The 23,845-nt window shown below is 43.1% G+C and overlaps 1 protein-coding gene across 12 annotated transcripts in view; it reads left to right on the forward strand.

Moving 5' to 3' along the window:
- GIGYF2 (GRB10 interacting GYF protein 2) overlaps positions 1–23,845 on the forward strand; it is a 145,297-nt gene that overhangs the window by 11,858 nt on the left and 109,594 nt on the right. For all 12 annotated transcript variants that reach the window (XM_076070359.1, XM_076070367.1, XM_076070362.1 and 9 more), the window contains exons 3-7: positions 200–329; positions 2,537–2,632; positions 5,194–5,302; positions 10,910–11,018; positions 12,256–12,299. In XM_076070359.1, the coding sequence (XP_075926474.1) occupies positions 200–329; positions 2,537–2,632; positions 5,194–5,302; positions 10,910–11,018; positions 12,256–12,299 (488 nt within the window). The remainder of the gene's footprint in view (positions 1–199; positions 330–2,536; positions 2,633–5,193; positions 5,303–10,909; positions 11,019–12,255; positions 12,300–23,845) is intronic.

The following is a 23,845-nucleotide window of genomic DNA, read 5'->3' on the forward strand; positions in this document are numbered from 1 at the left end:
TGGAAGGATGATGGGCTGAGTTAACCCCAAAACAGGATTGGAACTCGCAACCTACCGATTGAGAGGCGCTCGCTCTACTGCTGAGTCCCCTGGCTAATTTTTGCTTTCCAGCATAACAGCCATATATATTATCCATTTTATGGTTAAACATTCATTGCACGAGTCTCTTCGTCAACACTGATAGTCCCTTTTCTCGCAGGCTGCGTACTTTGTCAAGTGGTGGGAGTGTCACCTCCCCTCCTCCTTCACCGGCCTTACCTAAGTACAAGCTAGCTGACCATCGGTATGGCCGAGAAGAAATGCTTGCACTTTACATCAAGGAACACAAGGTATGTTACAATGGTCTTCTGTATCAGTGTTGCTCTGCAATGTTGATTTTCTCTTCCGGAACTAAATATTCAGCTAGGTTGTAGCTCCATTGAAGGGTTAATGTAACTATCCAAACTGGACCACATATGAACACATACACAACACAAAAGACAAAAAGTCCCCATATAGCCTAAACAGAAATTCCATCAATCTTGCGGAACCCATGCAGCACACAAATGCCACCCTCCCTCAGAAGTTCGTTTGAGAAGTCATCTCTGCCTGGTCCTTTGCTTTGGTCTCAGGTTGTGGATTGCAATTCAGACTTCAGCAACAGATGGCACATCAGCCAGTCACTCAAAGGGAGTGGCTAATTCCTCCAATTTTTGAGGCATGGTAGCCCCAGCAGTGTAAAAACCCCACCTTTCCCAGTGGTGTTATCTGAGCTGAGGGGTTTCCCCTTCATCCTCATAAATGCTCAGCAAACCTGCACACCTGTTTGTGGGAGATAGAGAGTGGATCACTGTTCATTTCTTTAGTGGTGGTATTAGGTGTGGTGTTGAAAGTTACTTTTTTTGATGGAATTAAAGTGATTTGTAATCACACCCCACTCGGGCAGTTTCCATCTCCTCAGCAACCCGTAACCACCAAACATCCTTCCAGCAATGCAAAGCTTTTTCTTAGTGAAGGCTGTAGTAAGCCTCCATATTCTTGGACGTGGGATGTTTTAGACGGTGGGAATAGGCCTGCCAATTTATCTCAACTAGCCGGAACACTTCCTCCGTCAGCCAGGGTCTCTGGGGACTACGTACCCAATGATACACAAACACACAACACTCCTCCATACACAAACACATGTTCAACATAGACAAAAGTCAAAGATCCCCTGTATAGCTATAACATACTTTTAGAGCAAATGCTGTTAGAGCAAATGCTATGAAGGCTGGTACGTCAAACGAGCGGGTGGGTGGCCAGCACCATGCCCGGCTACTTTTGTATCCCTAGTAGCAATGTTTTCACACAACACGAAGTGCTAATTTTAGGCTGAGTCTACCGAGGGCATGCCCACAACCAGTTCACTGGTGTTGGCCGTGAGCGTGAAACAAACTCGGGTCGCTGAGTTTGTAGCGCAGCGCCCTAACCGCTACACTACCACTCCCCCCATACCACCATACACAACACACACACAGCTCATACAGTCATGCTCTACGTGTTGTAATGTTGATAAGTTCTACTCGAATGTGCTAATGAGTCGTCATGCCATGATGAACTACTGTAATTGTGGAGTCGCTTTATTTGCCTCCCTGCTCACTTCAGCGCTGACTTCCATCAAAAGTTGTTTGCAAAAAAACTTCCTCTAATTGAACGGTGTTACACACGATTGACGGTCATGTAATCAGTCCAGCACAGGAAGTCACAAATCTAGGTGTCATCTGTGATCCCACATTGGTAATTCAAGGCTCATTAAAAAGATCAAATACTTAATTATTCCATATTTGAAATATCGTCTGTATCCGATCCCTTCTCTCGGCCTCAGATGCAGAAAAGCTGCTCCATGCCTTCATCTCATCTTCCATTGACTATTGCAATGTCTTATTACTCCCTGGTGTGGCTAAGAAAGTGCTGATCAATTTGCAGCATGTTCAGAATGCGGCTGTGTGCGTGTTAACCCGAACACCTTCAAATCATTGCACCGTGTTGGCCTCCCTGAACTGGCTTCCAGTTTCACATAGAATACAGTTTAAAATCCTATTGTTAACTTACAAAGCGGTGAACCATCTTGTCCCAGCCTTCATCATTGACATGCTGCACCCATATATCCTCTCAAGGTCCCTAAGATCTGGGGATGCAGATCTTCTCTGCATTCCCAGGTGGAGGCTTCGGTCTATGGGTGACCGAGATTTTTCCCTTGTAGGCCCTCATGCTATGAAACGCTCTTCCACGAGACATAAGAGTCTGGACATTTTAAAAATGTCTTTAAACCTATTTATATGCTTCCACTTTTTAAACTTTTAGTTCATTTAGTAAATGGATTATTTAAATGTTTTTATAATATAATAATTTTATTATGAGTGTCTGTTGCTGCTCTGTCCTGTACAGCACTTTGAGATTCTTGATGAAAAGCGCTGTATACATGGAATGATTATTATTAATGTACGCTCATGATTTTAATGAATGATGAAAATGTAAACATGTATTGCCTTTCCTAACTTGCTTGCTGTACATACAGGTTCCAGAGGATTTGATGGACAAGGAGTTTCTGCCCATTCTTAATGAGGAGCCCCTGCTGCCACTTGCTTTGGTGCCGTTCACAGAGGAAGAGCAAGTAAGAAACTTTATATCGCGGATCAGTCATTCACAAATACAAGTGCATGGGGTTGCGAGTCCTAGAAGAGAGACGTTTCTCACGTGGAGGCAAAGCCGCCTGGCACTGGTGACGTGTATCGTCTTGCCTGCCGTGTGCTTTCATAGAGTGGTCATCTCGGTCACACTGATGTAACATCGATTTATTGTCTCGTGAATTGGTGCCAATAGTGCAATATCACGCTGTATGTGGCTATAAGTGAGACCTTTCTGCCTCCCCGCTTAGCTCCTTTGTCTGATTATAAGATGCATTTAATTTCAAGCTGCACCCTACGGCAAGGATTGCCTTCTCCCCTCGTGGGCTTGTACATGTCCTCTTCCATCAGCGATTGTATGCTTAAGGCACTTGGACAAATTCGTACGACCATTTGTGTAACATAACAACTGAAACCATTGCACGCACTTGGTTCCACAAGGGCAATCCACATACCTTAGGCAACGCTCTTGTGTTGGTAGATTTAAACCTCGAGATTAACAGCATAGTGGTTACTCTTTGGTTTTTTCGGTAAAGTCACGTATAAATAATAAATAATAAAATAACATAATAGCGTACGACGTTTCAGTTGCAACACAAGCAGCCATCATCAGGTACAGAAGAGCTAAATTTACGAGAGAGGGGAAACACATAACCCCAGATGTATATACAGACACCCAAGTAGGGGGAACTAACACAGACACAACAGGGGACACAGAGAGACAAGTATAATCAAAAGACAGTGTTTAGCAAAATTTGGAAACCATATAAAGCAACACAGACGGTCGGTCAAAACACAACGCATAGTCCGGTTGATTAAGCTATTTCAAAGATTGCTAAATTGCCAGTTAAGTATGAAATTTAAAATACAGACCGCACACACACACAGACATTCAAGTAGAGCGAACCAGCACAGGGACAAGTACACAGTGAAGTCGCCTTAAATAGGCAGAGAAGGTAAGGCTGAGAGACAATGGGACATATTAGCATGAGGTATGCATGGAGCAAAGTGGGGCACGGCAGCAAACACTCGGAAGCACCAAAAACCTACACACAGGCAGAGACAGCACAGAGACACAAATCCAAGCCAAGACAGAAAGGCAGATACACAAGCAGAGACAACACAGAGACAACACAAGATAACACAAAGACAGACACAAAGATATATATCTCCGTATGATATAAGGTCTATCTTTGTGTCTGTCTTTGTGTTATCTTGTGTTGTCTTTGTGTTGTCTCTGCTTGTGTATCTGCCTTTCTGTCTTTCCTTGGATTTGTGTCTCTGTGCTGTCTCTGCCTGTGTGTAGGTTTTGGTGCTTCCGAGTGTTTGCTGCCGTGCCCCACTTTGCTCCATGCATACCTCATGCTAATATGTCCCATTGTCTCTCAGCCTTACCTTCTCTGCCTATTTAAGGCGACTTCACTGTGTACTTGTCCCTGTGCTGGTTCGCTCTACTTGAATGTCTGTGTGTGTGTGCGGTCTGTATTTTAAATTTCATACTTAACTTGCAATTTAGCAATCTTTGAAATAGCTTAATCAACCGGACTATGCGTTAATTGTGTTTTGACCGACCGTCTGTGTTGCTTTATATGGTTTCCAAATTTTGCCAAACACTGTCTTTTGAGTATACTTGTCTCTCTGTGTCCCCTGTTGTGTCTGTGTTAGTTCCCCCTCCTTGGGTGTCTGTATATACATCTGGGGTTATGTGTTTCCCCTCTCTCGTAAATTTATCTCTTCTGTACCTGATGATGGCTGCTTGTGTTGCAACCGAAACGTCGTACGCTATTATGTTATTTTATTATTTATACGTGACTTTACCGAAAAAACCAAAGAGTAATTCTTGCAGTCACGAAAGCTTTGAACCAAGTCTTGAGCATAGTGGTTGTTTTTGCTCAAGTTGAATGTTATCTTGTTTAATCAGGTGAGATAACTCAAGAGACCAAGGTGAGTCTCCTTTGCAAGAGTGACCTGGGTCCCCATTAAATGATTAAAGCTAAACAAACAAAACAAAGTACAGCAACGAAGTAAAGCAATAAGACCAAAAATAAAATCAGAAGCACGATATGACATGAGTTAATATTACACATATAAATCACAAATCGGCTCGGGCAGATTACTTCCAGATTTATTTCAGAACAAATTACACAACTAAGCTACAGCAATATTAAACAAATATAGGTTGACTATAGTACTAATATTTAAACAAACTAGGATATATGTCAAATGCTCTAATTTTTATTTGGTTGTTATTGCCCTGATTTCTATTTAATTTTTGCTGTAGTCATTTTGGTGACCCAGGATGCCCTTGCAGATTAGACTCATCCTGGTCTCTTTGTTCAACTGGTTACATGAAGCAAACTGAACACGAAACAGCCTCTGCTACGAAGTACTCAGTGTGCCGAGTCGGCTTGCCCTGCTGGCCTCACTGAGGGTCGCGGATTTTTGAACGAACCATCTATTGTCTGCGCCAATTGCGGTGTTGGCATGAGGGTTGTTTGATCCTCGCCGGAACGACTAACGCTTTGACACGTCGTGTCTCCCACCGTAGAGAAATTTCTCCATGTCGGTGAACAGTGCGGCGGTGCTGAGGCTCATGGGGAGGGGAGGGCCCGTGGTAGCAGGGGCTCCGAGAGGTCGGGGCGTCACTCGGGGCAGAGGTCAGTGGGCGCATGAACCACCATGGCATGGTAACCTCCCATACCCCCACTTTCTACTCTTAGGCACCTGCCACTGAGGCATGGGGTTAACTTCTGCTCTTCATCACCTGGCATTTGGAATTTGGTCATCCTTTGTCACAATTTCTTTACCACTCTCAAAGTTGGTCGACACTGCTTTGTTTGAAGGTATAACACTACCACCATATCACTAACTTCCAGCTGCCATGAAACCACCAGTACTTGCTGGCTAGGAACTTTTCAAGTTGCTTTGTTAATTTTCAGCTCCATTCAGTAATCATCGTCGCCATCAGCCATTCTATTTCCACTGCTGGTTGAACGCCTCCCCACACACCGTCGCCATCTTTCACGGTCCACTGCTGCTACTGTCCATCTACCTACTGCACATTCACGGATCTTGTCGCTCCATCTCCGTGGTCGTCTTCCTCTTTGCACCCCCTTTTTTGCCCTTGGATGCTGTTCTATCAAAAGTCTTGTCTATTGTAAGCCCTTTTGTCTTCTGATTTCCCTCCTTGGCAACACAGCTCCGGCTTTCATCACGTCGAGGGCGCACAGATGTTAAAACCCCGTCTTATATTGTAAAGAGGCTTCCCACCCCTTCCTCCTCCCCAGCTTGGGCAGGATTTTTTATTCCCTTGTTTTAAAAGGATCCATAACCTCGGTTGGTCCTTTGGGTGAACCTCCTTTGCGTCCACTTTTTATCCACTTTATGGTTGTCTACAATTCAGACCCTTTGAAACAAGTGATAAAACTTAGCAAAATTCTGCTCAGCAACAAATATATATATAGTATAAAAAATATTTTATACAAGAGAACTCCAATTATCCGCGGCCCTATTAACCACTACTTGGATTGTCTGCGGCAGCTGTAGGGTCTGGGGAAACTCGTATCCGTGGCCCCTGTTTATATTATCTGCAATTTTACTATTTATCTTAGTGATGCTATTTCGGAATACTCACTTTTTTTTGTGGATGAGAGGATTCATGCTGCTAGTACCAGTGGGTTATTCGCGATTTATTTTACAAAAGTGTGCCGTTATCACGGGCGGCACTTTAATTGTGAGACAAAACAGGAGTTCCCTCACGGAGACACAAACAGGAAGAGACATACACAGAGACGCTGAAACAGACAAGGAGACACTCAGAATGGGAGACAGACATGGAGAAATGCACATGCAGACATGGAGATGCACACGGAAACAGAAACGCAGAGAGGCATGGAGACCGACACGCAGACCCACACAAATACAGACAAAGATTCACCATATCATGTAGATAGAAAAATTCTATACTCTTTGGTTCTACTGGGTAAAGTCCCGTAGGTGAAAATAAAATAACAAAAAATCACGATGTTTCGGCCACAACACAAGCGACCTTCATCAGGTGAAGGGACGAGACTGTCTGGAGGACAGCGCTGGAGTGGAAGAAGCCACGCTTAGATCACGACCTTTAAGCTGTGTGAGAAGAAAAAGACCAAGCGCCTTGACAAAGGAATTAGCATATAATTTAGCATTGAAATGGCTCATTGAAATAGCTAAGTTAAAGTATACACATCCGCAGAGGTACCCCTTGACAAAGGAATTCGCATCGAATTTAGCATTGAAATAGCTGAGTGATTAGCTTGTAACTGGTCAAAGAAATAGCTATGTTAAAGTTAGAGCATATACATTCACCGAGGCACCTAGTACTTATCAAACAGGAGAATTTAGCGAAACACTACCACGCTCAGACATCGGACCTGTGTACGAGCAAACAAGGTGTTCTGACAAAGAAATTAGCATAAAAATTAGCATTTGATTGGCGGATTTTAGGAAAGAGGTGGTGTACGTGCCGGTGGACTTGCAGTTTGGCGCGGGGAGGGGAAAGGGGGGAGGGGGAGTTTACCTATTGATGGTGTTAAAAGGGGGAATTTATAAGAGCTGCGAAAGTTTGGGGTACCACTACTTGAAAAATATACTGTACCATTGAAATTAGTTTAATGTTTAGTTCGATTTAGAACATCTTTCCAATGGTTGCTTAATTTGAAACCATCCTCTCGGTTGAAATTGTGTCTGTGTTTGTAGATCCGAATTGCTTCATGAACAAATCTCTGATAAAAGCCCGTGGGTTTGCAAAGAACCTTGGTATCGGAGAAAATTATATCGTGATCCCCCCTAATGCTAATTTTTATGCTAATTTCTTTGTCAGAACACCTTGTTTGCTCGTACACAGGTCCGATGTCTGAGCGTGGTTGTGTTTCGCTAAATTCTCCTGTTTGATGAGTACTAGGTGCCTCGGTGAATGTATATGCTCTAACTTTAACATAGCTATTTCTGTGACCAGTTACAAGCTAATCACTCAGCTATTTCAATGCTAAATTCGATGCTAATTCCTTTGTCAAGGGGTACCTCTGCGGATGTGTATACTTTAACTTAGCTATTTCAATGAGCCATTTCAATGCTAAATTATATGCTAATTCCTTTGTCAAGGCGCTTGGTCTTTTTCTTCTCACACAGCTTAAAGGTCGTGATCTAAGCGTGGCTTCTTTCACTCCAGCGCTGTCCTCCAGACAGTCTCGTCCCTTCACCTGATGAAGGCCGCTTGTGTTGTGGCCGAAACGTCGTGATTTTTTGTTATTTTATTTTCACCTACGTGACTTTACCCAATAGAACCAAAGAGTATGGATCCTAGCAGTCACGAAAGCTTTAAATCTAGAAAAGAAAAATTCTAAATGATAAAAAATCACGATGTTTCGATCACAACACAAGCAATCATCTTCAGGTGAAAAAAATACAGCAGGCGGACTGCTGAGGCAGGAAGAAATATAGCGAGAGAGCGACTGCAGCAAAATGTTATAGGTTTGAGTGGGTACCAACCAATGGTAAGTGGGCGGGGCTAGAGATGGAATTTCCAAGTAAATGTAAGATCGCAGAGCTAGGTATACCTCGGCTATTGTGTTGCTCGAAAATAGCATGTTAATCTGTTAATTTAACCCCACGGCTACGGTGCTGAAGAAGCCATTGTATTGCTCGAGATTAGAGATTAGCATGTCAATGTGAGATTGCTCCCGCAGTAGCGGCTGTGTTAATGAGAGACATTCAGCCTATTAAACAACGAGCGCCACCGCCACATCGAGGAAAGGGGAGCAGCAGCTATGTTAGTGAGACATTTAGCCTGTTAATGTAAAGACATTTAACAAGGTAATGTAATATTCTTGGTTCTTTCGGTAAAGTCAGGTAGAAGGGAAACATTAAAATAAAAAAAATATAAAAAATATTTATTGTTATATATTTTTATTATTTTATTGTTTCCCTTCTACGTGACTTTACCGAAAGAACCAATAATATGAATCCCTGCAGTCATGAAAGCTTTAAATACAAATTTAAGGTAATGTAACTCAAACTCAGAAATAACTGCTAACATAGGGAGGTAGGATGGAAGCATCACAGCCAGTTATGACTTTACCTGGTTAATAATGTCCTTCCAATGATTGCTCAGTTTGTACCCATCTTCTCGGTTGAAATTGTGTCTGTGTTTATATATCTGGATGGCTTCATGAACAAATCGGGTCTCTGACCACGTGGTTGCCTTGTAGGATGGAGAGCTTCAGCTTGAGATGTAGAGTTTGCCGCTTGTAGATGTTGAGCTTCCAGCTTGTAGAATGCAGCGACCCCGGTCCTTCTCTTATATCCCCCTACGGTCGGGGCCGCTCCGCCCTCGGCCCCGCCCGCCTTCTCGAGCATTCTCGTTCTCTCTCGATCCTTCTCAAGAGCTCTCTCCGGACACGTGATCACCCACTAGTCCCTCCACCTGGGGCCCCCTGTGTGGACATTCCGGATCACGTGTCTATGGGGTCAACCAGAGTACCATGGCCCGGGGCAACCCTGCCCCTGGGCTGACACTCACCCCCTCCCCCTCGGGGGAGCCCCCACCACACGCTGTGCGTGGTGCCCGCACTATCCCAGTGCTCGCCAAGCCCCGCTAGGGCTGGTATTACACACAGCCACCCACACGGTGCTGTCCACGATGTAGGAACATCGAGCGGCACGACCCTTCCGGGCCGGCGCCATACAGTGACATCCCCGATGTCACTACACAGAGACAGACAAGGAGACAGAAATGAGAGACATGGAAACAATGACACATACACAGAGAAATGCACACCCAGACATGGAGATGCACACACAGACATGGACACACAGAGACACGGAGATGTGCACAGAAACAGGGGGAAACGCACACACAAACATGGAGACTCACATGCAGACATGGAGACACAAAGACACGGACACAGACAAGGAGCCGCACAAAAAGACAGGGAGACACAAAAGATACAGAGATACATAAATGTACAGAAAGAGATGACAGAGACGATGACAGACACTTGGGCACGGCATGTCCCTCACATTGTGCGCCTTGTGTCTTTGTGTCTTCATGTCTGTGTCTCCATGTTTGTGTCTGTCTTTATGTGTCTTTGTTTATGTGTGTGTCTCTATCTCCCTTTCTGTTATTCATTGTTCACTTTTCAAACGCACTCCGTTCTCTTATTCCCTGCTTTATTTTATCATTTTGATCCTGATTCACCTTCATTAACTGCCCTAAATACACATTTATTATGTCTGTTTTGTATTTATGTTCGTACAGTGCTTTACTTGTTGAGCAAATTTGTTTAACATTACGTTTTTTTGCTCTTATTTATCTTTCGTTAACTATATGGCCTTCGTGAAGTTCTTCGGTGATATCTTGTTATTCACATTCACTTATAATTCAAATTACTGTCATTGGTAAATAGGACATGGCTATAACTGTGTTTATTGTTCAGCCTTTTTATCTCCCATTTATAGATTTTGAATGGGAGAAAGATGTCTTCTGATATTATCTAACACCTCATCTGACTGCTCTTCTGATTAGTGTTTTGTTTCTCCTGTCATGAAACTCAATGTGGCCGTCACTTTATTAGTAATTCTAGTAATGTCTCTACATTGTTTTAATTGATCCCTTGGTTGGTGAGAGCTTGGATAACTGCTTCAGTTTGCACTGAATCAAGTGCTTTTTCATAATTTATTCAATAAAACCAGGCCTAATCGCATTTGTGTTTAGGATTTGATTGACCTTGTGTATGTGGGCATTGGTGCCCGAAGCCTTTGCGATATCCAGCTTGCTCATATGGTTGGTTGGCCTCTAAACCTCCGTAATTCGGTTCCCTAAGAGCTTTGTTAACAATATATATTGTTGCGATTGGAGGCCAATGGATCTGTTATTCTTTAATAACTTAATTAATATTTTGATTTAAAGCTTTCGTGACTGCAGTGATTCATATTCTTGGTTCTTTCGGTAAAGTCACGTTGAAGGGAAACAATAAAATATATATTAAAAAAATCTATTAATATTGCTGGAGTCCGCATCACAGGATGTGAATCAGTCTAGGGGTTATCATTTTACATCAATTGTATGGAAATGCAATCATCCCAGATGTGTTATGCTACACCTATAGTACAATCAAACCAAATGTCATTTTATCTTTAGTGTCCACTTTGTCGCAGAGAATCTACTTAATGGGAGACTGAATTGACGGCGTTGTGCTAATTGTCCTTGTCGCTCCCGTTTATAGGGCGAGGGAGAGGTGAGCCAGGTTTCTACCAAAGAAGTTTCGATGAAGTGGAAGGAGGGTTTGGCAGGGGAGCTCGAGAAATCAACCGCAGCCAGAGCTGGGAGGAGCGGTAAGTGCTGGACCAGACATCCTTCGCAATCGGGACACAGGCTTTATATCAGGATGGGCGCCACAGTGGCGAGATGTTAACTGCCTCGCCTGGTATATAGGAGGTCGTGGGTTTGATGCCGACCCTGACACCTGCTATATATTTGGAGTTTGCGTGTTCTCCCCGTGGTCGCGTACATTTTTCTCAGCGTGCTCTGGTTTTTCCTTCCACATTTGGAAACATGCACTGTGAGCTTGGGAAAGGCACTTTATAAATAAAATGCATAATTATTATAACATTTCCACATGATAAGCCATTTTGTTGAGCTACCATTTGTGGCCAGGTCGCTTTTGAAAAAAGCTGTATAGCTCAGTGGGCCTTACCTAGGTAAAAAAATATATTTTTCTACAATAGCAGTAATTAATTTTCATTCTTTTTTTTCCATTGACCGATTCATAGCATGTGGTTGATGGTAGAGAAACTTTTCCTAAAGCCTGCTTGCTTCCATGGGTGGTCAGTTGGACTCTAAAAGTTCCCGTTTTTCTGTTCCTAGTGATTTCCACAATCAGTTTATGTACGTGCAATAAAGTGGGTAGTGGGTTTGTAATTTTTCAAGTCTAAGTTTATGTAGCTGTATTAATAGAATAACGATTGAGATATTCCATTTCTAGTTGTTAAACGTAAATGTCAGTTTGTGCAATTCACCTCCACCGGACGTCCACTCTGCTTATTCCCTGTTTTACTCAAATCGCGCCTTAAGGTGCCACTTATTTTTAAGGGCTTTTCTACTTGAATTATTTGCTTTCGGATTGGATGTTATTGGTGTGAGCCTGGATGTACAGCTTTTTATGATCTCCGGGTGAAAAGCGCTTTAGAAGTATAAATATATAACACATTTACTTATAAGAAAAGTAAGTGGGCTTGGGCAGGATAAATTGCTGTAATGGGGGATGATGCCAGTGGTTGTGTCATAAGGATGAGAGTTGTCACTTTCTTTGAATCGTTTTGGTGGCTGTGGAAGATATATTATGAAGCTAGGCCCTGTCGTGGTGATCTAAATATTCCTCAACAGCACGATGCTGTAGTTGCAAGCGTCTTTGTGGTAATATTTTGCCATTTAGGTGTTTTGCTTTTTTCCTTTGCACACATCTTTAATGCTTATCTTTTGAAAATATTTAGTAGTTTCTCTACATTCCATCCATGTAATTGGAAAGGGTTGTTGATATTCTTTTGGCGTGTTGTGCTTATCTGGCAACAGAGGTGGTGACAGAAGATTTGAGAAGCCAGGCCGACGCGATGCTCGTGAGTAAACATGTTTATAACTGGTGCTTCAATATTGACTGTCGTGAAGGACTGTACACACGAGATTGTGCATTGCCTTCATGGGGTACACATATTTACACGTATGGTTTTTATTTGGGCTCACTAAAACATTGTCGAGGACACTAAATAGGTTTGTGGTCTAGATATGAGCAGGTGCAATTTGGCATACAATTTCAAATTAAACCACACAAACTCACCCATTGTTCATTGATGCTGTCTTATGAGGAGCACATGATGAATTGATGTTCTGAGCATTTTCCCTACTTGAGGGTAGAAGGCTTAGATTGATAGACTTGTGGTTGAAGATTGTACTTTTCACTCTAGAGCGTTGAGAAAAAAATTGACGTGAACATTTTAGAAGTGACGCAGTTTTTCACTTGCAAATGGGTAGCAAACAAACCCTTGAAGTAGTATATATAAATATACAGTAAATTGTGGCTATTTGACATTTATCCAGACTAATGACATAGTAATATTACAAAAAAAATGTACTGTCAAATGTGGAATACGGTAAGTCCTCACTTTACATACAATGCATAACACGGTGCTTCCAGAACACCGTGCTTCAATTCGGGAACGCTTTTCGCACAACACGTAACCCGCCCGTTATAACGCAGCTTCTGAGTGGTTGATGATGAATAACTTTCTTGAGCTGCGCGGCTGACCGGTTATGATCCAGTACACGGCATTATACAGTACACGGCATAACCTTCATCTCAGTTCTCTGTCTCTCCATTCGATAACTGCAGGCTGAGTTTACAGTGCAAATGTGAAGCAGTACAGTAATTACTCGCTTGGTGCGTTTTCACTTGACTCGGAACTTTTGAGGAGCACGTCTGTCACATTAAATAAGGGATTACTACGTTATAAAATATAACATGCATAATCAAAACACACAATAACATGTTATATTGTTTAGAATGCGTAAAATATGTTGTTTTTCTGACATCAACACCGATACATGGGAAGCTATGGCAAGAGGAAGGGAAAACTGGTGAAACATTCTGGGTTGGCTCTCGAAACCTTGATGTCAAATGTCTTCAGTGGTGAAATAATCGCGAATGTGCGAAGCGGGGTGGCAGCCACGGCCTTTGGTTGTGGCCCCACAAGTGTCCGTCTCTCCAGGATCAGTCTTTACAGTCATTCAAACTGGGTCAAGCCTTTCATCATCGTATACTGTTGACGGAAGGATACCGTTGTCTATGAATGTACCTGCTGCAATACGGGTATGGTACAGGCTACTTTTCTTGTTTAACGTGAGGCTGGGGTTTCCCCAAGGGGTTCATACCACTGAAAGGGTTCATACCACTGAAACTTGCTTCATCACTGAAAAACACCCAACTCCCTCCCCAAGTAAATATTTTGGGTTGGATGCAAAAGCAGAGGTGGTGTTAGAGTAGTGTGTGCTCGCACACAGGTACGTACACTCCCTACAGTTTTGACACCAAGACCCCTTACTTTGGGCTTTAATTTTAATATTTTTATGAATAGATTATTTAACCCTGCCATGGTGTAATGGTTAGCATTCTGGATTTGCAATGCAGAGGTCTTCGGTTCATATTCTTGGTTCTTTCGGTAAAGTCACGTAGAAAGGAAACAATAAAATTCTCAAGACGTTTCGACGGCAACACAAGCAATCATCAGGTGTGAAAACCACAGCAAGAAAATTTGAAAAAGTGGCGGGTTTTTTTTAACGTTAGCACCACGGAGAGTGATTTGGCAGTTATTCAGATGGACGAGTCCATCTACGTTTGGAAAAGAGGAGGGGGAGACGAAAATAATGGCTGCAGTCTGAAAGCCACTGTAAGCGTGAACAATCAATTAAGACCCGAAATGGTTTACCAAATCCTTCCAATGATTGCTAAACCAGAATCCATCTTCTCGGTTGAAATTGTCTCTGTGTTTGTATATGTGGATAGCCTCATGAACGAATCTCTCATGGTAGGCAGATGGCTTGCAGAGAACCTCTGTCTTGGAGAAGTCAATGTCATGTGAGCCTATTGAATTATAACAGTGATCTGCCACGGCCGAGGTGTTGGTCCTACCGTGTTTTAGGTCTGCTTTGTGTTCACGGATGCGGTCCGAGACATGTCGTTTGGTTTCTCCAATGTAACTACTATCACAGAGGCAACTTAGTTTGTAGACACCAGGATACTGTATGTCCGGAATCACATCTTTTACAGACGGAACCAGATCACGGATTTTATGTAATGTGTTGAATCGGACCTGGATCTTGTGTTTATTCAAGATTTTGGAGATATTTTTTGTGATCCCCGCATTGTAGGGTAAAGTGATGGTTTTGAATGGCTCCTCAAGAGGGTCGTTCTTCATGGTTGGAGTGATAGCTTTGCGGATTGTGTAGTCGGAGTAACCATTAGCCTTAAGAGCTTGGTGTACATGCTTGAGTTCACTGGCTATGTGTTCCTGGTCGGATATGCATTGGGCTCTATGGTGCAGAGTCTTGATGAGGGAATTCTTCTGGGATGGATGGTGGTGGGAATCCGGTTTCAGGTAAGCATCCGTATGGGTAGCTTTCGTGTAGACAGAGTGGCTCATTGAACCATCAGGTATCTTTTTACTGGTAGGAAACGTAGTGGACTGGAAGCCCAACCGGGATTAATTCACAGGAGGCAGGGGATTAATTGTGTATGTCTGTGGATGTCTGTCCACGTGTATCCGGACACCCGGATAAAATGGGAGGGGTGGGGCTGGGTGGAGAGGGTGGGGAGGGGCTGGGTGGGGAGGGTGGGGCTGGGTGGGGGGTGGGGCTGGGTGGGGGATGGGAGGGGTGGGAGGGGTGGGGCTGGGTGGGGAGGGGCTGATCACCCCGTGGTGCCCTTATAAAACTCAACGTTTAACCTACTCACGCTGGCTTGTGCCCGCCCTCACAGTCGGGCATATTTGCGGAATACACCACGCTGCAGTTGACCCTGGCCATTGACCGAGCAACCCAATGTTCCTACCAGCTCCTTCCGCAGGAATGTGTTTATTAGGACATCCAAAAAAGGTAGCTTGCCATCTTTTTCGACTTCCATGGTAAATCTGATGGCTGGGTGTATGGAATTGATGTGGACGAGGAATTGGTCTAGAGCAGGCCGGCCATGTGGCCAGATGACAACATTGTCATCCACGTACCTCTTCCATAAGGTTGGGCGCAGAGTGGCAGCCTGGATGGCGTCAGTCTCAAATTTCTCCATGAAAATGTTGGCTATAACCGGAGATAGGGGGGAGCCCATTGGGGTGCCCTTAGTTTGTTTGTAGAAAGTTCCATTCCAAGTGAAGTATGTATTGGTTAAGCAGTGTCTCACCAGGGGGGGTACCCGAGCGTTTAGTCCTTGATGAACCAAGTCTTCAATGATTGCGATGGTGTTAGGTACAGGAACTTTGGTGAATAAGGAAACTACATCAAAACTCTAGATTTGAAGCTTTCGTGACTGCAAGGATTCATACTCTTTGGTTTTATTCGGTAAAGTCACGAAGACGGAAGCTTGTGTTGCCTCCGAAACGTCGTGATTTAATTATTTTCCTTAATTTTGTTTTATTTTATCTACGTGACTTTACCGAATAAAACCAAAGAGTATACATCAAAACTGATAAGCAGGTCGTCTGGGGACAGGGAAATACCCGTGATTGTCGATACCAGGTGAGTAGAATTTTTTCCTGCAGAGGTGGTTTTTCCAGTGAAAGGCCGCAGGATTTCAGACAGAAAACGAGCCAGTTTGTAGGTGGGGGAGTTGATAGTAGAGACGATGGGACGAAGGGGTGCAACTACATTATGTATTTTTGGTAAGCCGTATAATCTTGGTGGCCTGGCAGCAGAAGGTTTCAACGAGAACTGTTTGGTTTGATCAATTAATGCGGTTGAATCAGAAATGATTTTGTTGGTTTGTATGACGAGGCTGTAGGTGGGATCTCTTTATTTTTGTATAGCTGCCATCGTTGAGTAATTCTTGAATTTTGTTGTTATATTCTATTTATCGATGATGACAGTGGCATTGCCCTTGTCGGCTGAGAGAATGACAATGTCATTCCTCTTTTTTAATTTATTTAATTCAAAAAGCTCATCTTTGCTGAGGTTGCTAGCTGGCATCTTAGAGTTTTTGAGGGTTGCAGCGATTTCAGATCTTGCTACGTCTGCAGCGATGTGACTCAGGCCCTTGAGAGCCACGTCTACTTGGGCAATGATATCATTAACTGGTATGTGTTTAGGTGTGACTGCAAAGTTTGGCCCTTTAGCTAAAACGGATTTCAGTCCATCGGAAATTGAACTGTTACTGCGATTAATTACGACTTTGTAAACGTCCAGGTTTTTGGTGTGTGGGTCCGGTCTTTTGTTGGAGAGGAGGTTAAATTTGGAAATCAGGTTGTCCTTACATTTGGTCGACATAGTGGTAGCTGAAGAGGCAGTCATATTGTCTACATGTTCCCAATCCGATGTGGACATTGTTGCCGTCAATGCTAAGTGTGATTTGTAGAGTGTCTTGTCTAACTGATCTAGTTCGGTGCGTATAAGTCTGATTTTCTCTGAGATAAGAGCTAAGCTAGTTCTGGAAATAATTTGTTTTGTATTTGAAGAAGTTACAGCAGCAGAGGTTAGTGTAAATGCGATTGGTATTACCCCAGAGTCGCGGCATCTCTTCAGAAAGGTGAGAAACTCGATCAGCTGAGCCTTCTTATCCCGGAGTTTGTTGAAGGATCTCAAAGTTATGTGTAAACCCTCCCCGTAGAGGTGGTTATATTTAGATTTAAAGCCGGCCTGCTGTAGAACAATTCCTCGACCACATCACTTTTATACACCCAGCCATCAGATTTAACATGGAAGTCGAAAAAGATGGCAAGCTACCTTTTTTGGATGTCCTAATAAAAAAGAGACCTGATGGTTCAATGAGCCACTCTGTCTACAAAAAGCTACCCATACGGATGCTTACCTGAAACCGGATTCCCACCACCATCCATCCCAGAAGCATTCCCTCATCAAGACTCTGCACCATAGAGCCCAATGCATATCCGACCAGGAACACATAGCCAGTGAACTCAAGCATGTACACCAAGCTCTTAAGGCTAATGGTTACTCCGGCTACACAATCCGCAAAGCTATCACTCCAACCATGAAGAGGACCCTCTTGAGGAGCCATTCAAAACCATCACTTTACCCTACATTGCGGGGATCACAAAAAAGATCTCCAAAATCTTGAATAAACACAAGATCCAGGTCCGATTCAATACATTACATAAAATCCGTGATCTGGTTCTGTCTGTAAAAGATGTGATTCTGGACATACAGTACCCTGGCGTCTACAAACTAAGTTGCCTCTGTGATAGTAGTTACATTTGAGAAAGCAAACGACATGTCTTGGACCGCATCCGTGAACACAAAGCAGACCTAAAACACGGTAGGACCAACACCTCGGCCGTGGCAGATCACTTATAATTCAGTAGGCTCACATGACATTCACTTCTCCAAGACAGAGGTTCTCTGCAAGCCATCTGGCTACCATGAGAGATTCGTTCATGAGGCTATCCACATATACAAACACAGAGATAATTTCAACCGAGAAGATGGATTCTGGTTTAGCAATCATTGGAAGGATTTGATAAACCATTTCGGGTCTTAATTGATTGTTCACGCTTACGGTGGCTTTCAGACTGCATCCATTGCTTTCGTCTCCCCCCTCCTCTTTTCCAACATAGATGGACTTGTCCATCTGAATAACTGCCAAATCGCTCTCCGTGGTGCTAATGTAAAAAAAAACGCCACTTCAAATTTTCTTGCTGTAGTTTCACACCTGATGATGATTGCTCGTGTTGCAGTCGAAACGTCTGTGAGAATTTTATTGTTTTATATTTTTATTATTTTATTGTTTCCCTTCTACGTGACTTTACCGAAAGAACCAAGAATATGAATCCCTGCAGGCACGAAAGCTTTAAATCTAAATTTAAGTCTTCGGTTCAGTTTGATTTCTTGACATAGGAGTGGAAACAATGGCACAAGTTTTGTAAATCTCCCCACCTCTGTCCACCCAGCAGTACAAATGGGCACAACATAGTTACGTGATTGACAAGTCACATGTGGTGGGGTAATATGTGGGTCCTCCCACTGACTTCTTCCAATATGACTGTAGTGTGGAAGAGTAGGCCAAATAGCCTCTGGAGGTGCTCTCTAGAACTTTATGTAGTGGAAGCCCTTCTGCCAGCAGAAAAATTACCAGGAAATTGCAGGGCTCCACATTTCACTATATGACTGCCAGCTGCCTATACACTACGGAATCTTGTGTGTCTAGTGTGAGGCTTGTGTGCCTCGATGCCACCACCTTATAATGACTATATACATGACTAGTCTTTTGCCCGTCCAAGGACGGGTGTATTTCAGTAAATCTGAAACTTCCAAGCGAAAAGAAGACTGCGACGTGATATTCATTGCATCAATTTGTGTGCAATTTTGTCAGGCCGCGGTGACAGACTTATTTCATTGAAAGGTTATAATCCCTTGTTCATCATGACGCCCTTTTTACTTATATGTCTTAATAGCGTTACGGAAGTCGCGTGACGTGAGGGTTGTAAGTTGACGCTGAGGAGGGTCGAAGTAGGGGGAAGAAGGCGCCTCACCCCCCCATGTGGATTCACGTCACCCAATATTAATGGTGGGGGTACATTTGGAAGACGTCACCTCTTCATGATTATTAATGTGGGGGGCTGTTCGATGTGTAGTGACGTCACCTGCTCATTATTATTAATGAGGGGGGGTGTGCTACATTCGGAGTGACATCACCCGCTAATTATTATTAATGGAGGGGGGGGGTGTCCATTTGGAGGACGTCACCTGCTCATGATTATTAATGAGGGGGGGTTATCCATGCAGAGTGACGTCACCCACCCATGATTATTAAGGGGCAGGTCCATGTGGAGGACGTAACCTGTTCATGATTATTAATGAGGGGGCCTGGTCGACGTGGAGTGACGTCACGCGCGTTACACACTGACATCCTTGGGTAAATATAGTAGTAAATGTTGCTGTAATATATTGTGTTTGCACTTATATTACTCTCATAATGCAACAATACGTCTCAGATTGCACTGTTTAGTTAGTTAGCCTAGGGGACCTCCTGATGGCAGTTGCCCCTATGGCACAGGGTAGCTCGGCACTGGCTCGCAAGTGGGCATTAATCTGCTCGTAGGGAGCCATCATCGCTATATGTAATTCCAGTTTAATAAATTTTGACCATGACTCCAGCACTCTGGCCTACTCTTATCAAATGACATCACAGGATCTTTAACTTACATTGTAAAGCAGATGGCTTATATTTATGGTGAGTGCACACCGCAGGATTAACCAGAGTGGCTTGCCAGAATTGATCCATGAACCTCTGAACCAAGTGGTGAACACACTACAGCTGAGCCAATACATAAGATGCACATGTTTTCTCTCCATATATATGCACACACACAATACAGTATACGGAATATGATCAAAACATCCGCCCTGATTGTGTTATGTGCGTAAATAAGACTTCTTATTAAGTTAAGGCTGTACCCTCGAAAGTACGCTCATCTGCAATTCCAGTGTTCCTGTAAATTCTCAAAACACTTTTGGTAACACCCTTTCTCAGCCACTTGCAGAACGAGTTTTATTTATAACTAGCAGTAAGTACCCGGCGTTGCCCGGGCGAAAAAGACAGACACACACATCGACTTACACACAGACATCGACCCACACACATAGAATCACATCGACTTACACGCACACACACACACACATATGGACTGACACACACAGACATCGACTTTAAACACATACATGGAGTTACACACAAACATCGACTCACACACACAGTCATCGGCAAGTCCACTCAGCTCCACATCCTCCTGTAGCACATCACTCCATCTCTTCTGTAGCCCGTACCACGCCCATTTAGCCCCCTCGGTCCGACCAAACAAAAGCTAAATTTTGATTTAAAGCTTTCGTGACTGCAGTAATTCATATTCTTAGTTTTTTCGGTAAAGTCACGTTGAAGAGAAACAACAAAATAACAAAATATATATAAAACAATAAAAAATTCTCACGACGTTTCGACCATAACTCAAACGGTCATCATCAGGTGTGTCGGTTTGCATAAATTTATTTTTAAAAACGGCACATTTATAAAAAAAAACGTTGGCGTCACGCGCAGCGATTGGCAGTTTGCCCAGGACTAGTCCATCTATTTTTTGAAAAGAGGAGGGGGGAGACGAAATTTTTTATAATGTATGCTGTCTGAAAGCCACTGTAAGCGTGAACAATCAATCAAGAACTGAAATGATTTATCAAATCTTTCCAATGATTGCTAAGATAGAATCCATCTTCTCGGTTGAAATTGTCTCTGTGCTTGTATATGTGGATAGCCTCATGAACGAATCTCTCATGGAAGCCAGATGGCTTACAAAGAACCTCCGTCTTGGAAAAGTCAATGGCATGTGAGCCTACTGAATTAGAACAATGATCTGCTACGGCCGAGGTGTTGGTCCTACCGTGTTTAAGGTCTGCTTTATGTTCACGAATGCGGTCCGAGACATGGCGTTTGGTTTCTCCAATGTAACTACTACCACAGAGGCAACTTAGTTTGTAGACACCAGGGTATTGTATGTCCGGAATCACATCTTTTACAGACGGAACCAGATCACGGATTTTATGTAATGTGTTGAAACGGACCTGGATCTTGTGTTTATTCAAGATTTTGGAGATCTTTTTTGTGATCCCAGCAATGTAGGGTAAAGTGATGGTTTTGAAAGGCTCCTCAAGAGGGTTCTTCTTCATGGTTTGAGTGATAGCTTTGCGGATTGTATAGTCAGAGTAACCATTAACCACTGACCTCTGCTGCTGTAACTTCTTCTAATGCGAAACGAATTCTTTTCAAAACTAGCTTAGCTCTTATCTCAGAAAAAATCAGACTTATACGCACAGAACTAGATCAGTTAGACAAGACACTCTACAAATCACACTTATCATTGACGGCAATAATGTCCACATCGGATTGGGAACATGTAGACAATATGACTGCCTCTTCAGCTGCTACTATGTCGACCAAATGTAAGGAAAACCTGATTTCCAAATTTAACCTCCTCTTCAACAAAAGACCAGACCCACACACCAAAAAGTTAGACGTTAATAAAGTCGTAATTAATCGCAGTAACAGTTCTATTTCCGATGGTCTGAAATCCGTTTTAGCTAAAGGTCTAAACTTTGCAGTCACACCTAAACACATACCAGTTAATGATATAATTGCCCAAGTAGACGTTGCTCTCAGGGGCCTGGGTCACATCGCTGCAGACGTAGCAAGATCTGAAATCGCTGCAACCCTCAAAAACGCTAAGATGCCAGCTAGCAACCTCAGCAAAGATGAGCGTTTTGAATTATATAAATTAAAAAAGAGGAATGATATTGTAGTTCTCTCAGCTGACAAAGGCAATGCTACTGTCATCATGGATAAAATAGAATACAACAACAAAATAAAAGAATTACTCGACGATGGTAGTTATACAAAAATAAAAAGAGATCCCACCAACAGCCTCGTCACACAAACCAACAAAATAATTTCTGATTCAACCGCATTAATTGATCAATCTAAACAGTTTTCGTTGAAACCTTCTGCTGCCAGGCCACCAAGATTATACGGCTTACCAAAAATACATGAAGTTGATACACCTCTTCGTCCCATAGTCTCTACTATCAGCTCCCCCACCTACAAACTAGCTCGTTTTTTGTCTGAAATCCTGCGTCCTTTCACTGGAAAGACCACCTCTGCGGTACAAAATTCTACTCACCTGGTATCAACAATCAAGGGTATTTCCCTGTCCCCAGACGACCTGCTTGTCAGTTTTGATGTAGTTTCCTTATTCACCAAGATTCCTGTACCTGACACCATTGCAATCATTGAAGACTTGGTTCATCAAGGACTAAACACTGAGGTACCCCCCCTGGTGAGACACTGTTTAACCAATACATACTTCACTTGGAATGGAACTTTCTACAAACAAACTGAGGGCACCCCAATGGGCTCCCCCCTTTCTCCAGTTATAGCTAACATTTTCATGGAGAAATTTGAGACTGATGCCATCCAGACTGCCACTCTGCGCCCAACCTTATGGAAGAGGTACGTGGATGACACTTTTGTCATCTGGCCACATGGCCGGCCTGCTCTAGACCAATTCTTCGACCACATCAATTCCATACACCCAGCCATCAGATTTACCATGGAAGTCGAAATAGATGGCAAGATACCTTTTTTGGATGTCCTAATTAAAAAGAGACCTGATGGTTCAATGAGCCACTCTGTCTACAGGAAAGCTACCCATACGGATGCTTATCTGAAACCGGATTCCCACCACCATCCATCACAGAAGAATTCTCTCATCAAGACTCTGTATCATAGAGCCCAATGCATATCCGACCAGGAACACATAAGCAGTGAACTCAAGCACGTACACCAAGCTCTTAGGGCTAATGGTTACTCCGACTATACAATCCGCAAAGCTATCACTCAAACCATGAAGAAGAACCCTCTTGAGGAGCCTTTCAAAACCATCACTTTACCCTACATTGCTGGGATCACAAAAAAGATCTCCAAAATCTTGAATAAACACAATATCCAGGTCCGTTTCAACACATTACATAAAATCCGTGATCTGGTTCCGTCTGTAAAAGATGTGATTCCGGACATACAGTATCCTGGTGTCTACAAACTAAGTTGCCTCTGTGGTAGTAGTTACATTGGAGAAACCAAACGCCATGTCTCGGACCGCATTCGTGAACATAAAGCAGACCTTAAACACGGTAGGACCAACACCTCGGCCGTAGCAGATCATTGTTCTAATTCAGTAGGCTCACATGCCATTGACTTTTCCAAGACGGAGGTTCTTTGTAAGCCATCTGGCTACCATGAGAGATTCGTTCATGAGGCTATCCACATATACAAGCACAGAGACAATTTCAACCGAGAAGATGGATTCTATCTTAGCAATCATTGGAAAGATTTGATAAATCATTTCAGTTCTTGATTGATTGTTCACGCTTACAGTGGCTTTCAGACAGCATACATTATAAAAAATTTCGTCTCCCCCCTCCTCTTTTCAAAAAATAGATGGACTAGTCCTGGGCAAACTGCCAATCGCTGCGCGTGACGCCAACGTTTTTTTTTATAAATGTGCCGTTTTTAAAAATAAATTTACGCAAACCGACACACCTGATGATGACCGTTTGAGTTATGGTCGAAACGTCGTGAGAATTTTTTATTGTTTTATATATATTTTGTTATTTTGTTGTTTCTCTTCAACGTGACTTTACCGAAAAAACTAAGAATACAAACAAAAGCTGTTTAGGCATGCTCTGGCTGGGCATGCTGGCTACATGGCCCAGCCAACGCAGCCTTGCCTGCCGTAGGAGCTCACCGATGGGACTTTGTCCAGATCTTTAAAGGATTTGTGAGCTCCTCACACAATCTAGCCTGGTTTAAACCCAAGATGGATCGTAGGCAGGCCAGCCTAAATGTTTC

Source organism: Petromyzon marinus, chromosome 28, assembly GCF_048934315.1.
Source record: "Petromyzon marinus isolate PM22_M1 ecotype Great Lakes invasive population chromosome 28, UKy_Petmar_22M1.pri1.0, whole genome shotgun sequence".
Lineage (NCBI taxonomy): Eukaryota > Metazoa > Chordata > Hyperoartia > Petromyzontiformes > Petromyzontidae > Petromyzon > Petromyzon marinus.